This window comes from Diabrotica undecimpunctata, chromosome 1 (assembly GCF_040954645.1).
Source record: "Diabrotica undecimpunctata isolate CICGRU chromosome 1, icDiaUnde3, whole genome shotgun sequence".
NCBI classification, from domain to species: Eukaryota; Metazoa; Arthropoda; class Insecta; order Coleoptera; family Chrysomelidae; genus Diabrotica; species Diabrotica undecimpunctata.
In genome coordinates, this window is record NC_092803.1 from 35,537,077 (window position 1) to 35,563,613 (window position 26,537).

A 26,537-nucleotide genomic window follows, 5' to 3' on the forward strand; every position below is an offset into this window, starting at 1 on the left:
CCTTATTACCATTTTTAGCCAGCTAGCATCATCTCGTATTAAGAGTGAAAAACTAAACAGATGGAACCATCGAGGAATAAAAGCCAGCGACCACTACATACATACCGCAGTAGGCGGTAAGAAAATCTACGTATATCGAAGAAATTACAAAAGAGCGTATAAAAATGAAAAAAATGTAAATTCAAGATCTTCAAGCACAATGTTAATTATTCCAAAGAGAAACTTTTAGGCACTAACTTAAAGAACCTTCTAGAATATACAAAAAATAAGCGTACAGAGCTTATTATTGGAATCCGCTTCAACGTCCATCACATCTTTTGGTGTAGCGGAAATGCAAACAACAGAGGTTAGTTACTTTTTAATTACCTTTGAATTACTAAACTTGTTTTGCTGAACAACGGTATTAACTGATTTACCTAAGCCTATCTTGTATACATTGCTTTAAGATCAACTTAGTCAAATAAGGGACGGAGGTTTTATAAAGACCCTAAGTAATCGATTAGAAATCCGCTAAGAGAGATCTTAAAACAAGGGTACGAAATTACCCTAAAAGGCAAAAATGTTCAGTACTGTTACGGATCAGCTGCGATATGCCCTTCATTTCATACAAAAATAGTGTCTGACGGAAAAACTCTTTATGAACTCTTCGAAAACTAAACTAATAGCCTTTACTAATAAAAGAAAGTTTATTGGACAGAATGAGCTGAAATTATTTGAAGACAACTAGAAACAACCAATGACGTGAAGTATCTAGGAACCGGTGATTTTAAACTCAATTGCAACACTCATATTAACAATATAATCAACATAACTGCGCGACTCGTCTGGAACTACAGATCAGTTTAAGGTTAAACCTTGTTACTGAAACCTAAGATAATCTGTTGCTTATCAGTGATACAACCGAGTTACATATGGTTTAGTACTTTGGTGTAAAAAAGGGGTTTTGCAATTTTGTATGATCTCTCTCATCATTATACAAAGAAACGGCATCTTTAGTGGCTATGATAGGTCATCCCCTCTAGAATTATATATTTCAGCTGTAGCCTTTATGACTATTCTAAAACATAAAACAAATAGTAGTTGAAGGCCGAATTATGTATTAAATCAGCTACAAATAACCTACGTCAATAAATTTAAAACTAGCATTATTGTTCAATATAAAAAAGAAGCAAGAAGAAAATAGATTTACAAAAAAAATACCTCCTAAAGCTAAAAAATAAGTGTTGTTTTAGTAGAATTCAAAATACTCTTCATGAAATAAATTTCACTTTTTATTTAAAAAATTAGCCTATTTACACACTCTGTAAGTAAAAAAAATGATATGCTGTAAAGGTAATTACCATTTACTGAATAAACATAGATATGCATTTCATTTTGTATCGTCGAATGATCATCAAAAGAAGAGGTTGACATGGTTACATATATCATCAAAATTTGGCTGGTAATTACAGGTATGTATTAAATATTTAACAAAATTTTGAGGTATTTTGATAACTAATTTAATACAATCGCTCACTTTCAACGTGCATCTATATTACTGTGAAATTCTAAAGTTTCTGAATTAAATAAAAATCTCCTCTCTCTGTTTGCCACCTTTTCACGTTTATTCATAATTTGCTTTTATGTGTATTTTATAATATTAGTTTTACGCTAAATTTATTGGTTGATTTCGGCAAAATGCTTTGTTAATTTATTTCTATTTGTACAATATTTATCAGAGGCCTCTTATTCCTTAAACCCCCTGAAATCGGTTTTCTTCAGTTGTCCCGCTTCCGGTTGTTCCCAATCGTCGCCATCCTCTTACGTCTAGCTCACGGAAATTTCTTGTTGACGATTTCTACATCGTGTAACCAACTTATTCTTAGTATAACTTGTATACATTTCTTCATATACTCCTGTTCTGTCTCACATCATCAACCTATCTGTCAAGGATGGCAAGTTTCCAAGCGACCTTAAAACGGGAGTAGTTAGTCTAATTTTAAAAAAGGGAGATCCATGTTTGGTTGATAATTACAGGATAATCACTGTAACAACTGTACTCTCTAAGATTATCGAAAAGTGTATTTACAATAAAATGTTAAATTTTCTGAATAAATATGATATCTTAAATAAATGCCAGCATGGGTTTCTTCCTAATAAATCTACAGAGAGTGCTTCTATTTCATTGTTTAATTATATCCACGCTGCTCTGGATCGAAGAAGGTATGTGGGTGCACTCTTTTTTGACTTAACTAAGGCTTTTCACTCTATTGGCATTGAAATTATACTGCATAAATTAGAAGCCCTTGGTTTTCGGGGTCATTTCTTGAACTGGTTAAGGTCATACTTACGACATCGTAAATTCCTAGTAAAAGTCGATAATAAGAAGTCATCTGTTTTTAATCTTGATCAAGGTGTACCACAAGGCTCTGTATTGGAACCCTTAATATTTCTTTTATATTTCAATGATTTGATAAATTTTTTAACTGCAGATCATACAGTTCTCTATGCAGATGATTCAACAATTGTAGTTGACGAGTCAACTGAAGTTGAACTCATATCAAAAATGAACTTGGTAGCACAGGAATTTACAACCTAGTGTAAATGGAACTCTTTCATGGTAAATGCAAAACAACTATTTGTATGCAGTTCTACTCGCGCTGTAAGCCATCCCATGATTATAAGATCACAGTTAGTTCTGAGGAAATACGTTTTAGTGATTCAACATTATTTCTTGGTAGCATTCTCTATCTAAATAGAGAACTCTATTTAATACCAATCAATTGATAAGTGTGTACTATGCATTGGTTTATTCATATATGGCCTATAATGTTGTCTTGTGGGGAAACTCTAGGAACTCTTCTAGAGTTTTTATAACTCAAAAGAGAATTCTTAGATTGATATTCAATATTGATAATAGACAATAATGTCGTAAATATTTTATTGAACACTGTTGACTTTCCATGCTTTATATATTTATAAGTGTATTATTCACGTCATAACTAAATTTCAAAATTTTACCCTCAACTCTGACTTTCATAATTACCCGACAAGACACGGGAGGTTGATAAGCGTGTGTAAACACTCCACAACCCTTTGTGAAACTAGTCCTGATTTTGCAGGATCTAAATTTTACAATTGTTTGCCACTTAATATAAGAAATGAAAATAATATTCAAAAATTCAAAAATAAAGCAATATCATGCTTGATCCAATTATGCGTTTACAACCTAAATGATTATTTTGACTAAATAAAAGACTACAGGGAATGAGGACCGACGGGGTTCAGAGACGCTCTATATTGCATATCTTTTTTATATTAATCTATATTTTGTTAGAATAGAATCTACCTTTTTTGGCACATCTGTCTTCGTCCAAGTGCTCTAAATGTCACAGCAGTCTAATTATAGCTCTTATCACCTCTGCCAGAACAGTTAGCTTTTCATATAGCTGGTTGACTTAGTGGCATTTTTAGTATATCTTCGTCAGTTACTCTGGTCATACATATCACCATATATTCATCAGAAAATGTTACTTGTCGAGAATTTAGTTTTTCTTTTTATCGTTTCTTGAGGACCCATGTTTTAATTTATCTTTTTAATAAATATGCGTCATCATCATCATTCTATCTTTACAACCCTGTGTGGGTCCTAGCCTCCTCAAGAAGTTCTGTCTAGTCGTCCCTATCCATCGGCTTCCTCCGCCAGCGTGAAGTAATCAAATATTGAACAGTATAATACGTTTTATTACCGGCTTTGATATTATCTGTAATCTGAAATTGATTTCAGTTTAAATCAGCTATTTTTGAACCAAGTAATTCAAATTTTTAACCACCTTCTTTTTTAAACCAATTTATATTGGTTGACGCATAGTATAATTGCGGTAAACTGCGAATTCCTGTTCTTATTCTACTTTATTTTTTCCTTATTAATAACGAGTATCGCTTGCTGTATGCTTCGATTTCTTCTAAAATAACCTTCCAATTCTTATTCTTTTATAATGAGTATTTAACCATTTTATTAAAGAAATACTACTTAAATTGCTAAGTGATTTTTTAAGAGTTAACTTAAAGAAAATGTAGAATAGGCATCCCTCTTGTCTAAGAGCTCGTCTGATTTTAGATTTTCTGAAATTATCTCCTACAATCGTTATTTTACTCTTTTTTTTTCATTTAGGACGCCTATCTGATAATTGCATTTTAAGAAAGAGAGTATCTGAAGGATGCGCTTTATCTTCCTTAATATTTAACATCTATACAGAACTCGTTATGCGCCAAGTTTAGGAAGGGACGAGTAAATTGACGGTGTCAAGATATCTAACTTGCATTTCGCAGATGACACTATACTTCTAGCATCTTCTTCAGAAAAAATCACTAACGTACTAAAGAAAAGTCAGGGTAAAAAGTGCTAAGTTTGGACTTACGGTCAGTTACAACCAAATCAAAATCATGACCGCCAATAACATTTTCCTCAGACCTCAACTATCTGTGTAGGTAGTCTACTCTCTGATATATCTTGGAGCTCTGGTTAACAACACAGGTAGTTGCGAAGACGTATATAGCTTGCAAGACTGGTAATAACTCGACCAGGTCTGGTGTGATCATTACATTGCTATGACAAATAAGAAGAAAGTCTTTTCACTCTAGTGTTTTTCATATTTTACTATATATGGAAGACTTGGACGGTCAAAGAATCGGATAGACGCTTTTAAAATGTGGACTTGGAAATGTGGACGAGACCCACGAATGTCTCAGTTGTAGATGAAATGAAACCCCATTAACATCTTTATAGTACAGTTTACTCGGAAATTTTAAACCTGGTCATATTCATGAAAGCGATCACAAAATGCAGCGGTTTTTGATCCAAGGAAGACCTCAGAGTCGGCGTTAACGCAGTAGCACAGCAATGGGCAGATATTACAAAAAACTTCTCAGCAAACAGTATACTGAGGTGAGACATACAACAATTCATCGAGACCAATGAAGAAAGATCATTATTCAAATTGTTTGAGTTGCTGAAGCTCAATGATGAACCACAGCACATCTATCACGATGTTAATGACTATAATGATATGTTTTACTAATTACTTTCAACTTGTATCTAATTTCTCTCTTAATGCGGACTCTGACTACTCGTGTATATGAAAAGTATGCCACTATTTGCGTACTTATCAAATACAATAAGTTCCGAACTTAATTTCAAGTACGGCTCTCACACTACTTGTGTATTTGACAAGTACGCCAATACTGGGGTACATCAGATTTCTTTAAATCTCGGCATTCAGTGTGTATTTTTTTTTTAACATGGATATTCGCATTGCCGCTGCAGCTGCGTTTGTGGTATTGAGTGGCTGCAAAAAGGAATTAAAGCTCAGAAAGCAAAAAGAAAAAAAAAGATGATTTCTTTGAACAGAAGTCGAGAAAGGTAAGTTATTACAAAATCGTAGACTAATTTTCGAAACCTAATTCAGAATTTCGCTTTAATCTGTGCCTTCTAAGAATTGCAAGGCAAAACAGACGTTGATAAAGGTGTTATGAGAGACATGGGGAACCTAAAAATTGCATTCCACAACATATCTCCTCAACTAAGCAAAATTCTTAGAGAATTGGTTTCTAGTACTCGTACAGAGTATATCGAAATAAAAAAGAAAAGACAGTTAAGATTTGATTCACGTACAGGGCGCTTCAGCATCTGCTTTTACGTATTTCGGCCTAATAGACCTCATCCGAACGGCTTTCGCAATCGCTCTGAACGTGAAATAAATCTTTTCTGTCTTAGGAAGCAACTCTAATATGGCTTCGTATAGACGCAATGTAGCGACATCTGATAATAAAATCGTAGACTAATTTTCGAAACCAAATTCAGAATTTCGCTTTAATCTGTGCCTTCTAAGAATTGCAAGGCAAAACAGACGTTGATAAAGATGTTATGAGAGACATGGGGAATCTAAAAATTGCATTCCACAACATATCTCCTCAACTAAGCAAAATTCTTAGCTAATTGCTTTCTAGTACTCTTACAGAGTATATCGAAATAAAAAGGAAAAGACAATTAAGATTTGATTTCACGTACAGGGCGCTTGCGCATCATTTTTTATTATCGGATGTCGCTACATTGCGTCTATACGAAGCCATGTTAGAGTTGTTTCCTAAGACAGAAAAGATTTATTTCACGTTCAGAGCGATTGCGAAAGCCGTTCTGATGAGGCCTATTAGGCCGAAATACGTATAAGCGGATGCGCAAGCGCTCTGTACGTGAAATCAAATCTTAACTGTCTTTTCCTTTTTGTAAGTTATTACCTTTATCTGTCCTGATAAAAACTGATTTTTCTTACGTTTTCGTCGCAGATGATGCTTCTAGTTTAGGTCCCCATTTAGTAATATCATTCCAAGAAATTTACGGAGCAGGCAGCGATGAAAGAGTCTTTAATTACCAGTTGTCTCGTGCTCGGTGCATTCTTGAGAACCTATTACCACACAAATATTCCCGGTACTTGGCGAGGCGATTTGCAAAATATGACATATTTTGTACCCCTCAAAAAAAAAAAGAAAAGCTGGACTCAGGAAACAAAGAAATTATTTTTTTATTTCAAGAACTACTGGAAAGGTTCACTGGCAGGACAGTTACTGTTAAATATTCAGTGTACCGTTTCTATAATTTCTTGAAATAAAGCAATGTTTTACTCACCTCTGAATTAGATGTATTCCTTTCCACAGAAACTTCATGCAGAAAGCTCTCCATTTTCTTGAATGCAAACCAAGTTGGTTTATAAATGTCCTCGCTGCGGGTTCTTGTTTTTCCAGGCATCGTTAATCAAATTTGTGTTTTTATGTTGTGGATGCCTAGGTTGCTATAAAACTGTGTCATTTTCATAGAGATCGAGATATTCAAAACCACTTCTTGAGACCACTCCATTTTAAAGAAACGCTAGAATTAACAACATTAAAAACACACACACATTGTTTCTGAGAGCAATATTCGTTTTTACGATTGGTAGGCTGCTAACCTTGCCAATTACCCTCCACATTTTATCCGGGCTTGGGACTGGTTATAGTAACCGTATAACTACTTAATCCACGAAAACGTTGGAATGACAACTTACAAATTTCGACCAAGTCGGCAAGTAGTGGGAGCGCATCGACAAGTACGAACTTGTGTATTTGTGTCAAATACACAAATAATTGAAATTCCTTTGACTCGCGGCGTTTTTACCGACAACCGGCGGAACTTCTCATATGGTAAATAATTGTACAAGTAATGGCCGAGTGAATCACTTCCACTGCATGGCAAATATAGGCAAGTAACAAATATTTGCCAAATACAAGAGTAGTGGGAATCAGCTACTAGTTCAGATTATATCTTTAGATATAATCATTGTTTTTTCAGCGTATACAGTTGTATTAGTTTTTCAGTTATTATAATTGTATCTAAAAATAGTTAAACGCAAACTTCATTTTCTGAACATTATGAAATGTCGTTAGCATTATATAATATAATATAGATAATATATTTTCCTCTTCTCAGAGCGAGTGTATTCCAGGATACCTTCCTGAAGCTTTCTTTTGTAATACTTTTGTTATTTTTGCTAGTGTTGATATTTTGGCGCTGATCTATCCAATGCGCCATGTTTTTTTTTATTGGCTAAGAAACGCAAAAATGTGCTCAATTCTCCATTAGAAGAAACAGCACGAGAAAGAGAGAGTGTGTGAGAGAGAGGGGAATAGAAAGAGAGACTGAGTGTCTTTCTATTTGAAACACATTAATAATTTATATTTAATTTCTCTTGTAGGTTTTGATATTATTGTAGCCGAAGAGTGCCAAAGCAAAGATTATGGAAACGGAGGAACTGTCTGCGTGTGCACTGCAAGCAGTTGTGACTTCATACCACCCGTGGAAAAAGTCGACTCTCCAAATTGCATAATATATACATCTAACAAAGCCGGGTTGCGTTTTAGCAAGAGTGAAGGCACATTCAAAAACATAACCAGTAATGCTTGGAATCCTATCTTTGTAGATCGGAGTAGGACATATCAAACTATTATTGGATTTGGTGGAGCGATTACAGATGCTGCTGGGATTAATATTAAAAGTTTAAGCGGAGAAGCACAACAAAATTTAATGAAGTAAGTAGTTTTATTTTCTCAACGTTTATTTCAAACGTATATACAGAGCAGGCGAACAAAATATAAATGATAGTTATGATTTTTCACGGAATTCCAAATACGAGAGATTCTGAATAGTGTTTTCGTCATTCAGATTGATTATTATAAAGAGAAATTAAGAATATGGAGATATTAACGAAGTATGTGTAAATAAACTATGGTATATAAATCACACAGTTATTATAAAGATAAAGAAAATAAATAGACAAGAAACGTAATAACCATTATCAAAAATCAAAATTACCTATAGATCGACTACTGGATGACAATCGATTGAGATGGTTAGATTGAAGTATAAATAAAAAATGCCATATTAGCTTTCAAAGTATTTAAAAATCATAAACAAATCAATAACAAAACAACAACTTATCGTTGGATCTTCTTAACAAGTTCGGAAAAACTTTAATTTATTTCATAAAACGTATACTATAAGAGGATAATATGAAACATCTTTCGATTAAAGCTTTCGATTTTTATCTTATCCTACCTGACGACATCTATCCATTCTTCCCTGTTGTCGGCTCGCTACCTCCACTGTCGGATTTTAAATTTTCTTAGGCCTTCCTACACACCGTCTATTCGTAGGGTCCTCTTCTACTTGTTGCTCCTCTTGGACACCCAGAAATACTCTCGTTATGGTTATTTTACTCCCCGCAGTCTATACGGAACCAGACCATCTCATTCACTCTTTCTTTATTTTAGTCACCAAGTCTGATTTTCCAAACCGCTGCTACAATTTTTGGATTTTTCCTTAACCTTCAGACTTCACCGTCTCAAACTGGAACATACATTTTTCTGGTGATTTTTCCATGCTACCTTCTGAGTGCTTTTTCGTTCTTTCTAGTCAAATTCCCTGACTCACTTTCATACGTTACTACTGGACGGTTTAGGTATAGTATTTTCTTTGTGTGCCTACAGACAACTCTGGACTTAAATTAGTTAAGTAGACTGAAATAAGTGATGATAGCCTCTGTAATCTTGCTTGTAGTCTCCTTCGTCACAGAATTGTTTTCGGTCCTTCCTGTAACCAGATACTTAAAAATTGTCACTGTCGCGTATATGTGTCAATTTATGGTGATTTCTTGATCTTTTGCTTTCCATCAATAGCATGCACTTAGATTTTTCTCTGGAAATTTTTAGTCCTACCTGATCGGAGTAGCATTGCAGAGTTGTACAGAAATTACTCTTCCACGTATGGTAATGACTTTGTAAGTTTCTCTGGGTTACCTGGTAACTTTCTCGTGATTTCTTTAAGAACCAAGATAACTAATACAGTAGATAATATACATCTTTGCCTTAAATCAATTGTTATTTCTAGATATGCTGAAAGTTCTCCTTCTATTTTAACCTTACTTTCTTGCTGATTCAATCGTCATTTTGATTAGTTGTATATATTTTTTCGGAGCATCAAATTTACTCAGCGTTCTATACATGTATCCTCTATTTACACAATTGTATGATGTTTTGATAAAGAAATTCGCAGAATACAAAAAACCATTAGCACTGATATTCATGGACTACGAGATAGCATTTAATACCATAAATCAGCAGAAAATTTTAAAAGCATTGACAGAATGCCGAATAGACCATCGCTATCCTAACATAATTAAATATATCTACCAACATACATATTTGTAAGAAGGGTATGGTATCAACATAAATGGAGAGAAGGTCAGTCATTTTAGATTCGCAGATGACATTGTCCTCATAGCCGATCGTATGGATAATGCAATAATAATGTAAATTGTATCATGCTTCCTTGAAGGTCGGACTAAAGATTAACAAGAATAAGATGCAAATAATGACTAATCTGGTGCTAAATCCAAATATTGCTGTTAATGGTAGGAATATTAAGCAGACTGCATCGTATAAGTATTTCTTCTTCTTCGCGTGCAATATCAGAATTATCCGACTTTGGCGATCACCATTGCAAAGGCTTTTCGATCTTCTGCAATATGGAATAATTGTCCTGCATTTGTTATCTGTGTCCATTCACGAATGATTTTTAACCAAGAAACTTTTTTTCTTCCTACACCTCTACGGCCTTCTATTTTACCTTTAAGGATCAGTTGTAATATTTTATATCGATTTTCCCTTACTATATGTCCCAGATAAGACATTTTTCGATGTTTAACAGTCTTTAGCAGTTCTCTATCTTTGTTGACGCTCCTTAGTACTTCTTCATTAGTTTTCCTTGCTGTCCAAGCTGTTCAGCATTCGTCTATGAATATTTTCAATGCTTCAATTTTTTTTCATGATCGATATATTTAGCGTACACACTTCTGCACTATACAAAAGTACGGACCAAACATAACACTTAACCATTCTTTGTCTTAGTTTTAAACTGAGATGATTATTTCAAAGCAATGACTTGATTTTCATAAAAGTAGTTTTAGTCATTGCTATTCTACGTTTTATTTCTATGTCTGGATCTAGTTGGTCCGTTATCACAGTGCCCAAATATGTTTGTGGACTTTCCCAACTTGGACTCCGTTTAATTGAAGCTTTGCATCGGGATGTGGATCACGACTAAACACTAAAAATTTGGTTTTGTTTGAGTTTATTTTTATGCGCATTTTCTCTCCTACCTCGTGAATACGATCAAGCAGAATTTGGAGACCTTCAATATTATCTGAAAGAATTACTGTATCGTCTGCATATCTAATCACATTAAGTAGTTCCCCGTTGATTTTTATTCCATAATGATAAGTACTTAGAATATGAAATTCGATTGGGTATAGATAACTAGACATGTAAGCAGACATGTTATCTGTACTCACTTATCGAGCGGAAATATTAACACTCACAAAAAAGGTAGTGAACAAGATTCGCGTGACTCAGAGGGCTATGGAGCGCTACATGCTTGGTCTCTATCGGAGAAACCAAATCTCAATCAAAGAAATAAGTCATAGAACAAAAATAACAGACGTTTCTGAACAAATCACGTTGCTAAAATGGATTTAGGCAGAACACGTCGCCAGATTATCATACAATCGATAAACAAAACGTAGTCTTGAGTGAAGACTAAGACAAGAAGCACTACAGAGCAGGGGATTTCCATTAGATGAACTGACGAACTGAAGCGCGTTAGCAATTACTGGATGCAAGCCAGAAAAGACGAAGAGAGATAAAAAGAGCTGAGGGAGACCTACGTCCAGCAGTGGAAGCGAATAGCTTGATGATAATGATGATGATGATATTATAAGATCTATGCGTAGCAGGTATACATCTACGTTATACTGCAACACTTTTCTAGTATCTGTCTTAGTGTAAATATTTGGTGAGTGATAGAGTGGTTAGTGTGGAAACAACATTAATAGTCCTCCAGTAATATCTTTGATAGTGGTGTCAACATACTACTACATACTTTGTTAACACCTATGATATTCCAAAAAATACTGAAGATCTTGAAGACAGAATGAATAGAATGTGTTACAAATAACAGGAAGCGATATAACACTTTAAATTCTGGTTTAAGATAAAAAGCAGGGTAGATTCTTTGTTAAGTATTTTCATGTAATTAATCTATTTAATCTATTTAGAATTGTAAATAAAGTTTTTTCAGATCATATTTTGGTCCAGATAGCATTGAATATACTATGCTAAGAGTTCCAATGGGAGCGTCTGATTTTTCCGAACGGTTATACACTTATGACGATTCTAATAGTCCCGATCCAGAATTAAAAGAATTTAAATTAGAGCAAGAGGATTTTGACTATAAGGTTAGTATGAGCCATTATAATTGTTAAAAATTATAACTGATAAATATTAGACGTTCGAAAAAATATTCCCATGTTTTTGCACAATCACTTTCATAAGATACCCCAAAATAATGTTCAAAAGGTTGCCCAGGCAAAAAGCTGTTTAAATTTTTTTTAAACAAATTGTACTAATCAATGTTTTCGGCCCGGACAATGTTTTTTTTTATATTTTTTGGATCATTTTGAACAAAAAGGTATGTTGTAAGTTTTCTCTAAAATTGATTGTTTTCGAGTTATAAATAATTTAAAACTCAAGATAAAAAAAACAAGTAAAAAACATTGTTTTTAAAATCATCAAAAACCTAAATTTTTGTTGAAAATTAAATACTTGGTATTTATTAAAGATACACCAATGGAAATTATATATAAATGATGCAAAAACTATGTATATTATAGAAAAAATAGCGTACTACACTTAACTATAAAATTTGTATCATTTGTCGAAAAATATTGCAGTCGCATGTTTATCTATGAAAGTACATCTCACTCTTTGCAACTCAATTTTGTACGCAGCCTCTCGATCCACACGAAGACAGCAAAAAATGATGCTTAGTAGAAATAGACAGTTTATCATAATGTGTAACAGGTGACCTACTAGTTAAGAGGGATTGGAATTTTTGTGTTGTATATTTTTGACAATGAATCTGTCAAAATATTTCCAAGCTGAGCGAACAAATTTTATTATTTAAACTAGCAAATAAAAAGGTCTTACTACGATGTAGGTGCACAATTAACCCCTTAATTTTATTTTGAGTATTTAATTTGCAGATCCCTTACTTACAACAAGCCATGGAACTATCAGGCGGAAAACTGAAATTATTGGCTTCACCTTGGACCTGTCCTAAATGGATGAAATTTATTCCTAGCTTTGTCAGCATGCTTGGAATAATAAGAGAGGATATGCTACAACCGTGGGCTAATTACTACATAAAGTTTTTGGAATCATATAAAGAAAATAAACTGGAATTTTGGGGAATAACTACAGGGAATGAACCTTCTGTAGGATTTACCCCGATTCCGCTACCTTCGATTGGATTCACATCCGGTGGTTTGGTAATCTATTTATATTTTTACATTACATTATCATCATCATTTGGCTCTACAACTCTATCTGAGACTTGGCCGGGTTTACTATTTTCCTCCATTGTTGTCGGTCCTGAGCAGCTATTTCCCATTGCTGTATTCCCATTTTACGTAGATCACTTGCTACTGCGTCCTTCCACCTCTTTCTTTGGCGACCAACTGACCTTCTGCCATAGCGCCTTTCCCAGAATGTGGCGTTCAGGAGTCTTTCGTCACTCGATCTTAGTACGTGGCCCGCCCATCTTATACGGTTTACTTTAATGTAGCGTACTACGTTTTCATCTCCATATACTGTCTGGAGTTCATCATTGTGTCTTCTTCTCCATTCTCTTGTTGTCTCTTGTCTGCAAAGCTCATAGATAGTCCGCAGTATCTTTCTTTCCAGTACCTGTAATTTTTTCGTTTCCCGCTGGTTCAGAATCCATGTCTCGTTTCGTTACGTTATTGTGGGATGGATTATTGTCTTGTACACTCTTATTTTTGCTGGTATTGAGAGTATTTTTGATTTAAGTACGGTCATTATTGAGTAATATGCCCTGTTTCCTGCAATGATCCTGGCTGACACGTCCTTTTCATATTTATTTTCAGATTTTATGATCGCTCCCAGGTACTTGAATTCTTTGACGACTTCAAAGTTGTATTCATTGATTGTTACGTTTTGTCTAACCCTTGATCTTGGGTTCTTCGTAACCACCATGTACTTGGTCTTGTCCTCGTTGACCTTCAAACCAACTTCCTTGGCTCCGTTTTCGAATAGGGTGAAAACTTCTTTTGCATCTCTAGTGGATTGTGCAATTGTGTCCACGTCATCCGCAAACGCCAATAGTATTTTTGATCCTTGGGCGGCAAATCCGTTTGTCAGTTGTGGTTGAGCTTTGCTTACCTCATGTTCCAGTGCAAAATTAAATAGCAGGGAGGCGAGAGGATCTCCTTGTCTAAGCCCGGTGCCAATGAGGAATTCCTCCGACGTGGTGCTGCCAATTCTGATTCGTGCGGAAGCGTTCTCTGTGCTCACCTGTGCTAGTCGTACCAGCTTTCCAGGTACTCCCATTTCTGCCATGGTCTCCCACAATGCTTCTCTGCTAACAGAATCGTAAGCAGTCCACGAAGATTTGGTGTACATCGCGGTTGTATTCCCAATTTTTTTCCAACACCTGGCGTAGAACGAATATCTGGTCTATGGTCGATCTTTCCGGTCTAAATCTACTTTGGTAGTCGCCTATTATTTCCTCTGCATATGGAGTTAGCCTTCTAGACAGTATTATGGATATAATTTTGTATTTTTACATTCCATACAGATTTTAATGTAAGTTTTGATGTTTACAAATATGTTTTTTTCTGTCCTGGGTTTGATAAATTAAGTTATTTCCTATTGTGCGGTCCTTATGAAACGCAGCACGAGTTTTCCTTATTTTTCTTCTTCTCTTCTCTTCACTTCAACTATAGCTTTCTTATAATACCTAAAGTTTTTTTTCCATGAAGTGTGTATCTAAAGATGATCTCTTCCAGCATACCTCAAATCATCACTGATTCTCTGCAAGGAAATAATATTGCTTGATGATGTAGCTGGTCTTCCACGTGAGGAGCAGTTCCATCCGAGTTCCGTTTTTCGCACGTATTGCAATTCTAATCAGCTAATATCTCCGTTCATTAGGCCAGTTCCACCCATTCCACTATTATGCTAAGTAATGGCAAAAGGTCTTGGTATTTGAATATGTTTGTGTTCCAATTAAGAATATCTTTTTGTTTGGGGCAAAGTCATCACACCATAGCTCTTGATATTTACGGAGAAGGTGTGTCCTTGATTTAGTTTCTTTGTTTCCTTTTTATTGTCACTTACGTAAGAGCTTCCTCCACATGTTTAAAATGATACATGATGTCTCTTTTTCACTATAAATTTTTTCGATTTACATTCTTCAATGGAAAGTCTAATTTCTGTTTTGTTAATTGCATTTTTCTCAGTTTAGTTACGTCTTCCGTATTGTAAACATATGAAACTAATCGAAAGGTTTGTTACATGTATTTTAAAATTAAATTATGAGCATGAAGTGTATTATTAATTTTATTCTAGTCAAAATGGGTAGCAAATAATTTGGGACCTACCATACGAGATTCTAATTATTCAAATATCAAAATTGTAACCTTAGATGACCAAAGGATATTTTTACCTATGTTTATAGATGACGTAAGTATGACAGCCTATTTTAAGTAAAAAAACTCCAGTTTAAAAAATAGTACGAAAACATCGTAAGTTTTAGATGCTTGCAAATCCCGCAACCAGGCAGTATGTCGATGGTATAGGAGTTCATTGGTATTTTGATAAATTTATTCCAACAACAGTCTTGGATATAACACATGACCATCATCCTGACAAATTTTTACTAGGGACAGAGGCTTGTCGAGGTAAGACCTCTTTTATTTCCTTTTTGTAAGCGTCTGATATTTTCATTTTCAAAAGCACACATTTATTTTTATGTTCACGCTCATACATTTTTTGTCTATTTATGATGTCACCCTTTTCTTTCCACCATTTTCTATTTATTTTTATATCCTGCATTTTCTTAAAAATAATAGATCTAAATGCTTCTGTCAATTAGGTTGCTTTATATCTATTATTCTTCTTATGTTGGTCTCCTCTAATAGAGGTTAGTGATAAAAATAGCAAATTCGTCTCTGTTCTAAGCTATGCTGGTTAGCACTTTCAAGTTAAATTTTGTTCAGTTCCTCACGTTTTGTAACCAGGATAACCTATTAACTCTATTCAATGCATATCCTACAACTTGACTGTCATTATTAGTTGTGGTGTGAATTATTTGCTTTTACGTAAGCTATGACCCGTGAAAGGCAGTCTTCCATCGGACGTAGCTGGCAATTCGGTACCTATACCTTCTAGGTATTGCTGGTAACGGGAAAATGAAACACTCGAGGTGGACCAAAACTGGAAAAAATGTACAGTATGATCCAGAGAGGACGGCTACAAAGAGCGTCAGTTAAAGCAAGCAGCTGGACAAGCAAGATGAGGAAAAATTAAGCTCCGCTTTAATGAAAATACCAGTTATATAAAATCTAACTGATTCTGAAGAAGGTTCAAAACTGAATGAATTAAAAAAAATCACGTCTTGCCTTTTCAGTGGAAAATATAAGAGCAGATCTCTGCTACACAACTATCAATTAGATGACCTCGAGAAGAAATGCAGCAAAATTAAATTTGACATAACTGGTCTATCAACTTTTTAAGCTAATTTCAGAAGACACAACATTTTTCTGAAACAAAGTCTTGATGTAGAAAGTCAAAGAGGTGTAGGGTTTTAAATAAATATAACAGAGCACAGTGACATAAAAGTGTACAAGGGAATAACAGACAAGGTCACATAAATTGTACTCTGCAAATCTGCAGAAAGCATAAAATACCAATAATTTAGCGCTACGTACCAACATCTTTACATCCTGAAGAGGACGTTGGACTTTTCTTTGACGAGATAATTAAAGCGACTTATTAGAGGTCGCAGGAACATTAGGGCATTAAAGGAAAAACTTGGAGATTATAAGCAAACAATTAAAACCGAAATCAACTTATGACAAAGCGTACAACAGTATTGTAAAACCCAAAACGCAATTACAAGGATGATAAAATGAGAGTAATGTTCAAACAAGAAAAGACATGGATACTTATCATCAACATTTGGTGGTACTCTAAAAGCCAAGTGGCGAGTTAAGTATACACTTTTATATCCCCTCGGCACCTTGACGTTTATTTATGTTTTTTTTTTTGTGCGAACATTCGATTTTTAGAGGATACGAGGCTGAAAACCTGTCAGATAATTTGTTATTAACAATTTTTACATTCAATATTTACTGGATCAATAAGAAAATAAAAAAAAAATATAGAACACAATGGGTCAAAAACAAATAAATGACTGACTAAACAAATATTCATAAACAGAAAGGAAAAAGTGTAGATAGAATGTTCCTTGTAAGGATGGAGTAAAGATTACTGCTAGATTAGACAACAAATGCCTTAACCATAAAATCAAGAACACTTCTAAGAGAAAAATATTGGGTCCGTTTTTTTTCTTTTGTATGTAAATAATTTTCCGGAATGTTTTAGAAAGTAGAAATAATTATTCATTTATACCAATGAGAGATATGTATTTAAGAAGTGGTCTGATAGAGGGGCTAAAGTGATGTGGCCGTACAGTTAAAAAATGCGATGATTGGGAATTTTTTCCTTTGGAAATCCTTTCCAAAATTTACAAAACAGACAAAAAAATATTTTCTGATGATATTGCTGAATTAGTGACGATTTTGCATGTCACGTCTAGCTGATTAATATCTCTACATCTACTTACATCTTCTTGAGTGTGGTTATTTGCATATGGATACAAGATAAATAACATTTTAGCCATTCATCAGGTTATAGTACTTATTCTTATATTTGATTAAAAAGAGGAACAAAGAAGGCGATATTTTCACCTAACAGTTTTAAAATTTATTGCTAAATTTCGTCTGGTCGTGGATTTATTATCTTTTAATTGTTTGATTGTGTTTTTAACTTCATTTTTAGGTATTAACTTGAGGTATAATCCTATCTCTATGAACTGTATGGTTTTAAAGTCTATCAGTAGGATCCTAACCTGGCTGTAGACTTCTTCCTTCTTTATCCAGGCTTGGGACCGGGATTAGTTCTGTTCTACTCTGTTCTGTTCTACTCGATCCACCCAACACAACTGCCAGCGAAGTTAGATGGAAAACTTACAGAACCTATAGAAGTACGCAGCGGAATAAGACAAGGCGACTCATTGAGCTCTATGCTCTTCAATTTATTCTTGGATGAAATCATCAAAAGCATTAACAAAGAAAAACAGGGTACAGAATATAAAACAAAGAAATAAAAATACTCTGTTACGCAGACGATGCAATATTAATAGCTCAAGATAAGGATAATGTACAAAGACTGGTCCACAGATTTAACATTTAACAGATCAAAAGAACATGGCAATCTCATCTCAGAAAACTAAAACCATAGTAATCAGCAAAGAACTAACAAGATAGAAATATAGAAATTGATGGCATTAGTATTGAACAAGTTATGGAAAAAAATTCCTTGGAATTACATTGTCTAGCTATAGAACCTAGACAAACAAGTGATAGATTAAGTAAAAAAAGCAAATAGACCGGCAGGATGTCTTAATAACACTATAAGGCTAAACAGACACATTAATACTGAGATGAAATTTATAAAACCAGTGTAAGACCAATAATAATTTATACCTCAGAAACAAGACCCGATATAGCCACAACACAAAGGCTACTGGAAACGACAGAGATGTGAGTATTGAGAAGAATTACAGTAAATACTCTGAGAGATCGAAATAGAAGTGAAGACATTAGAAGAAAATGTAACGTACAGTGTATAAATGAATGGACACAAAATAGTAAAAAAAAGAATAGAATAATCACATAAGTAGAATGGGGAGACCTGTATCGTCAAAATAGCAACAGATAAGTCACCAATCGGCAGAAGTATTGGACTACCGTGCAAAAGATGGAGTGACAACATTGCATAGAGGTATTAATCCGCCAATGAACAAGCAGAATATTATAGTTAGAGAAAAAATCGTCTGGCTAACTGCTCTTTACCAAAGCCATCTAATTAATTAACAAAAAAACAAGAAGAATTACTTATAAAGAGGAGGAAGAAGAAGAAGAACTTGCTAGAATTAGACTAAAAAGATTAACATGCAAACGTAAATATATGTGTACGATCTTAGATAAATTCAAGTTTGTAAAGATAAAGAGAAATATAAAACAAATCGACATGGCTTTATTTTAAACTTAGGATTTATGATTAAGTCGATATATCTCAGGTTTTTTTACTTTCTATTAATTTAACAATCTTGCACATAACAGACAATAACCTTAATATTGTATGGCAATTATGTTAATTTTAGGTGAATTACCATGGGAACCAAAGGTCGTGTTGGGCTCTTGGGAAAGAGGAGAAGATTATGCGACGGGCATCGTTGAGGTTAGTACAAATGATGAATTGTTTACACATGTGATTCTATTTTCTAAATAGGTAATAAAAGGAAAGAAAAGCGTTTCTCACAATTAGTTTGACTGTACGTTAGACTACTGGTTTTAAGTACTACAATTTCTAGCTCATTGTCAGATCCCCGATAAATTTACTTCATCACTAAAAGAAATGTTATGTTACGATTTGTTTATAATTTCTAAATATACCTACCGAGGTATTAATGGACAGAAGGTATATTATAGCTCTTACTTTATTAAGTCGATCCTGTTTATATTAGTAGCCCTTTTTACTTCCATAGCTTTTTTCCATTAAATTCCGAGCTACAGTAATGATGTCCATATAATCTTCTTCTTCACGTGCCATATCAGAGTTATCCGACTTTGACACTCACCATTGCGAAGACTTTTCAATATTCTGCCACATGGAATAATTGTGCCGTGTTTGATCCATATAATCTACAAACAATGTAGCAATTGGTTAAGGATATAAAATCTTATTTCCAACTGTCTTTTTTTGAAGAACAATATATCTTAATTTTTTTAATCTCAAAATTGTCTTTTCGACACTCGTTATACTAACACTAATTGGTTCAATAAACATCTTCAATTAAACTTAAACTATTAAATAAGTGCCTAGACTTGACAGATTTCCTACTTACGTGGCATATATAAGCTCTCGGCCAAAACTCGATAGACTTTTAATTTTTTACCGTATCCGGAAGATATATTGTATCAAGATGATATCTAACCATTTAATAGCAGCATTAAATTCTAGTCAAGCTTCTTTATTGTGCATAAGGTCGCCTTAGGATCCTTATCAGGATTATTGAGACTTACCTGTTCTGCGACTGGGGTCGTCTACCTTCTCGTTCTCGTTACTTCATAGCTTAATTAACACTTTTCATACTGTAGCATGTATTACCTGGGCATGTTGGTATTATTCCTCGAGATTAAGAAGCGCAATGGTAACAGCACGACTAAGTCGACTAGAACTTAACTAAAACACTTCAAAAAACTGCAAAAGCCAAACCCAGCAAGGTGCAAATGCTTGCGTGTAAGGGGATAACTGGTGTCTTGCGTGCTACTCTAACAGCAGCTATGAAGACTCTACCAAGAGCATGTCTCCCCTTGCGTTTGATAATACAAAGAGGCAAAATTAGGAGCCTACACAATAAAAGATTCACTAAAACTTCGCAACGAAGGTGCAGGGCATATGAGCATCACTAAGAATGTGACGGACATCTTTAATGTGCAACCGGATCACATGACAAAAAGATACAATTTTAAGAATTCATACAGGTTAACAATTCCACCCAGGAATGTATGGAGAAACAAAAAGTATCACAACCAACAGGGTAAGATCTGGTACACAGACGGATCCAATATTACAGAGGGTATAGGTGCAAGAATGTTCTCCAAAAATCCAAGAATTAGCGGAAGCTTTGCCTTGGGGAGTAACTGCACCATTTTCCAAGATGAGATTTATGCGATACTGCAATGGACAAAGGGAAGTAAAGAAAGAGCACTTAAAAAAGAGCAGATTAATATATTGTCTGACAGTAAAGTGACACTAAAGGCACTGGCATGTTAGGACGTGATCCAGACTGGTGTGGGACTGCTTTAGAGAACTGAATGAACTAGGAGATAGGAACAGGGTTAAGCTTGTTGAGGGAATCGAAGGCAACGAAAAATCAAATTACCTTTCTAAAAGGCGATCAAACGAATGAAATGAAAAGGCACTGACTTTGGGAGTACCAAAGGATGGAGTACATAGGGCTTTAGACCATTTGATCCGAGAAGGTCATGAGCGATATTGGAAGAAAATTCCAAAACACATTGAAAAATCTTCATTGGTGGACCATGTACAAAAATAATGGACAAACTGCTTCATAGGGGTAGGAATTAACTGAGAACAGTAAGAGGAATATTGATCGGGCATGTACCAGTAAGAGAATTCCTAAATAAAATAGGCATTTGCAATGGAGACTTTAACTGCACCTTAACTGCATACTCTGCGATAAGGAACCAAAACTGTAAAACATGTATTATGCGGCTGTGAGGCGCTGGACCGCAAAATACAAAAACTATATGAACAATTTAGTGAAGTCTCTGGTATATTTGGGATATACCAAGCAAAAGACCTGTAGAGACTTTTACAGAGTACAAGAATTCTAGATTGGGTGTAGGAAACAACGATGGCCAACAAACACAAGCTTCAACTTTAGTAATAGCTAAGATCTTTTGGATCATGAAAGTAAAAAAAGAGTCTCTTTTAGGATGTCACATTCGACTTCTTGTCTTGAGATGACGATGACAAAAATGTTGAAATTTTTTATATATTCTAACCGGTTTAGCAATTGATCATTGACGTGAAAGGTTCGACAATGTTTACTTTTTTGGACCTTATGGCAATACAGGTTTTAACAACGCTACAAGAATGTTCATAACGATGTAGACATGATTTAAACCTGTCATGTCATAGCCGAATTGACTGATTTCAATTCAAAAAGCATCGGGTTTCTTAATGTTCTTCCGTATAAGTTTTGGTTGCTGCATTTAAAGTTATCAGTTTTACTATATACGTTATAGGATCGAAATATATTGTAATTAAAATCTCGTTTTAATAATACAATTTGTAATAATCTTCTTCTTACGATGCCTATTAATGCCGGATGTCGGCGATTAACATGGCTATCTCTTTATTCTGGCAGCTATTTGGAATAGTCCGCTTGTCGACGTATTGAACCACTCTCCCAAGTTTTGAAGCTAAAATATTCTTCTCACTAGTCCTCTTTTTTCAAACAACTTATCCTAAAGAATGAGTTGCAATAAGTCATATCTCTTGTTGGCTTCTAATAATATGTCTTAGATATTTTAATTCGCGCTCTTTGATTTGTGAATAGTCTCGCATTCCTTACCCATTCTACGTAAAACCTTAACATTAGTCACAAAATCTACCCATGGGATTCTTAAGAACTTGTAATATGTTTTTTGTACTAATAAAAACGAAAATAAAGAAAGAGATTAAAATAAAATAATAAAAACCGAAAATGAAATCTACAAATGATTAAAATGTTAAAATATAAGCATTAATAGTACTTGTATTTTATTAGTTTAAGGAACCTTGTGCAAACTAAAATATTATATATGCTTTGTAGGATCTAAGACACTGGTTCGTTGGCTGGCTTGATTGGAATATAGCTTTAAACCTTAAAGGAGGACCCAACATTGTAAACAACTTTGTTGATTCGCCCATACTGGTCAATGCAACAGCAGATGAGTTTTACAAGCAACCGATGTTCTATGCGATGGGTCACTTCTCCAAATTTATTCCCCAAGACTCGGTGAGAATAGAAGTATCGTATTTTGATCCCTCCATACTAACAGTAGCTTTCAGGAGGCCAGATGACGGAATCTTAGTTAATATTATTAATCTGTAAGTATATTGATAAAATAATAAAATAATTTGATATAAGGTTGAATGCTCGAATAAATGAACTTTGATCAAATAAAAGGCAGATATCGAGCACAGTTTATTTATTAAATCTTGCCCAAGTACTTTCGCTTCCTAGAGCATCTTCAGGGGCATTTCGTCAATTTTGGCCTATCCAACAAACATGGAATAATAAAAACATAATATTGTACATTACACTACACTACACAACGACAAACAGTTTAAAATTAAAAAAAAAAATAGGCGAAGCTACATTTTTATTGGCATCAGGAGAGAAAATAAAATAAAATAATTGACCGTTGCATGACACATCGGAGTAGCGTTTATTATGTTCCAACTAGCTTCTATACAGATAATGTTCTTTTCATGTGCCATCGCCGCTATAAAGGTAGGCTATCATCATGGCAATTGTGACGATAGAGTCTGGTGCTTTGAGTAAAACTACAAGCAAACAATTCCCTACGGTTTCTCAATTAAAAAATTCTTCTCCCTCCTATGCTACGTTTGCAAGTTTACCTCCAATCTTTTCCTACGTTATCATTTTTAACAGTTGTCAATTTGATAGTCAATATGACCACTTTCTGTTTGTTTGTGCTGTCTGGTACTACTTGGTTAGTTATATCTAAATTTACTGCAGCTAACTCATGCATTGCTTATTTAGCGTTTAGGCCTCTACACCATACAAGACCATAGACATATAATACAAATAGACTAAGCACCGTAATACAGGCTAGTTCCTCCAGTGCGACAGAGAAAACTGAGGCAAAGCAGTCCCTGCATCTCTTTCTAATGGGTCTAGTTTATCGACCACGTGATTTTCCTATTGGTCATTAAGATTACGCGGTTGATAAGCCCGGTACATTAGAAAGAGATGCAGCAACTGCTTTACGTCAGTTTTCTCCATCGCACTGAGGGGACGGGTCTGTATTGCAGCGCTCAATCTATTAGTTTTTTATATCTACGTACAAGACTGGAAAAACATAATCTTTAAGCATACGTACTATTAATTTTAGGCTTAGGTTTCGACCACGGATTATTTGTTTCATGTTTTTAAACGCTAAACGTTTTCTCTATTCTTATTCTTAACTCTTAGGTGTATTTATTTATATAGTTTCCAGTTTTCATTGTATTCAGCCGCGTCAAGCACTTGGACCTAAATCGCTCTCCGATGTGGCCTTTATTTTCCAGAAGTCCACGTCGTATTAGATTTTTCGCTCTTTCTTCTCTTATTTTCATTTCATATTTTTTTAAATCAATAATTTTGATCTTGATTATTCTTCATATGTGTCCATGCCAGCAGAGTTGTTTTTGGTGACTTTCCTCAATAATTCTCTCGTTTCTATCCATGATTTTCCTAACTCTCTCATTTATAACGTGCTTCGTTCGGGCCGACCTACACCAAAAATCTATTTCCAATGCTAGCTTCTTCTCTGTTTGTTTGTTTAACTCCAATGTTTTCCTTGTTTCGCTCTCTGAAAAGACTACGCTTTTAAAACTATTTATGTAAAGTTGGTTTTTTTTTTCTTGAGATTGTTTTTGACCATAGAATGAAGTTTAGTGTACCAATTACTTTCTTCCCTTTTATTATTCTCTGCTTTATTTGGTTTTCCGTTAGTCTACTTTGATCAATATTTGTTCCTGTCGTCTCCGGTGTAATTAATAAACGTATGAAAAACTGATTGCAACTCGGTGCAAGTTTCCATGTTTATTAATTTGTCCAACTATTGCGCAATATGGTGGAATATTGCGTAGTTGGCCGGTACGCTCTTATTGTGGCATTATTTTGAAGAGACAATGCCATTGTGGTTTTATTAGGTGGTTGAAATAAAACACATTCTTTCTAAGAAGAAAAAAACTCAGCTTCAGAGTCTTAGAAAGAAATAGAGCCCTTCGAGCTAAGTGCTCTAGGGAGCTACCCTACATGGGTAAAACCATGAGTTAGACACTACTATCACAACTGACTTGAGATCCGAAAATGTCCCATATTTAAAGATAAATTAACTTTTATATGAAACTTTTTCATTTCTCAACCAATTAAATTTAATTATAAGTTCCAGAAGGAAGGGCGATGAACATCGAAGTGCGTGATTGGTGGCACTTGATGACATTCCGAGGTAGTGTATTTATTTAACTTGTTAATATTTCTTCCTAAGCAATCGTAAAATAGGACGGCTGAGGTGGGTAGGGCATGCAATGCGAAGGGAACAAAATGACCCAGCTAGAAAAACGCTCCTTGATAGATCCATTGGCCAGAGAAGAAGAAGACGACCCAGAACAAGGTTCCGTAGGAGTATGTGCTTGATAAGGAAGGCAATGGATAGGGATGGCTGAAGAGAAATTCTTGAGGAGGCTAGGACCCACGCAAGGTTTATAAAGCCAGAATGACAGTGATGATGTAGTCGTGATTTTGTACTCGTTCTATTCATTCATGTCTTACATATAAATTGATAATATTCATATATTTTTTCGCAATTATTATAAATTTGGTTTTCTTTGTATTCAGTGATAGACCAAAATCTTCGCATGTTTATACTACTTTACCTATTAATCTCTGTAAGTCGTCGATATTTTCTGTAATGAGCGCGGTATCATCGGTGTATCAGATATCACAAATGGAATGACCGTTGATCTTTATTCCCGCTGTTTCATTTTTAAGAACTTTTTAAGGACTTCTTGCAAGTAGATATTGAACAAACTTGGATATAAGTCTCTGTTGTAATCTAGAAAACAAACAAATATGTCTTGATTAACCCATAAGCATCGTTGTGTTTAAAAATTAAAAGCAAATATAATGTTTTTTTGGTTCGTCTAGACCATTTCTTAAGCCAAATTGCCAATTTTTTGTGCATCTCCGATTAATATAAATATATAATATGAGGATATTCTATAATAAAACATTGTTTAAACATTCATACATATCTCTTTTCACGTCATAAAACTAAACGTGTTTTATATAACTTTTATAAATTATTTATTTAATTATCTATATTATTTTATATTAATCACCAATTTTCTGTTAACTGTTTTAGGAGAAACGATGACCTGGACGTAGCATTAGTTGACAGGAGAATAGGACAAGTGGACCTTCGTTTGACTCGTCGTTCTTTTACTTCTATACTTTATTGGTGATTTTAATTTGTACAAATTTTAGACTGATTTTTAAAATTAATAAAAAAATTTCTAATACAATTGGTTTTATTAATCCCAAATAACGGTAATGTATGCAAAATCTTAAGGATCTATTTCTGATTGCTGTTGCCAGTTTTTCATTTCATTTTAATATTGCTTTCACCTTACTGAAAGCACTTGTGGCCACTTAATGCGTCGTTATCTTTCAAAGTGAGGCTTCCATTGTCCATTTAGCTCAAATGGCAGATAATTGTATCTGGATACTTCTTCTAAAGCTTCTCCTTTAACGTAAATTCATTTCATCTTCAATCTATTTTTTACTCACAATCGTAATCTTTTTAATCGCAAAGACCCAACCAGATGTAAAATAGAAATTGATGGCATCAGTATTGAACAAGTAATGGAAATAAAATACCTGGAAATTACACTGTCCAGCTATGGAGACCTGGACAAAGAAGTGATAAATCAAGTAGTACAATAAGCAAATAGACTTTCAGGATGCCTTAATAACACTATATAGCAAAACAGACACATTAACACTGAGATGAAGTCAAGAATTTATAACGCCAGTGTAAGATCTATGATGACATATACATCAGAAACAAGACCCGACACAGCCATAACACAAAGGCTACTGAAAACGGCAGATATGAGAGAACTGAGAAGAATTACAGGAAATACGATGAGAGATCGAAAGAGAAGTAAAGACATTAGAAGAAAATTTAAAATACGGTGTATAAATGAATGGACACAAAATAGAAAAAAAGAATGGAATAACCACATAAGCAGAATGGGGGAGACCTGTGTCATCAAAATAGCAAGAGATAAGTCACCAATCGACAGAAGAAGTATCGGACTAACGCGCGAAAGATGGAGTGACAACCTTCCATAGAGGTAATAATCCGTCAATGAACAAGCAGAATTACTTATAAAGA

The 26,537-nt window shown here is 34.4% G+C and overlaps 1 protein-coding gene across 2 annotated transcripts; it reads left to right on the top strand.

Annotated features, from left to right (window-relative positions):
- The first annotated feature begins 1,371 nt into the window (after positions 1 to 1,371).
- On the top strand, positions 1,372 to 25,635 carry LOC140438563 (lysosomal acid glucosylceramidase-like). Of its 2 annotated transcripts, none has more exons than XM_072528227.1 (9): positions 1,372 to 1,451; positions 7,767 to 8,100; positions 11,696 to 11,861; positions 12,669 to 12,953; positions 15,055 to 15,168; positions 15,242 to 15,386; positions 18,935 to 19,011; positions 22,178 to 22,455; positions 25,503 to 25,635. In XM_072528227.1, exons 1-9 carry the CDS (start codon positions 1,412 to 1,414, stop codon positions 25,600 to 25,602), a joined length of 1,539 nt encoding a protein of 512 aa, XP_072384328.1. In that variant the 5' UTR covers positions 1,372 to 1,411; the 3' UTR covers positions 25,603 to 25,635. The 2 variants fall into 2 exon arrangements, with proteins under 2 accessions (XP_072384328.1, XP_072384332.1); XM_072528231.1 differs by having other exon boundaries at positions 11,705 to 11,861.
- Positions 25,636 to 26,537: the final 902 nt, after the last annotated feature.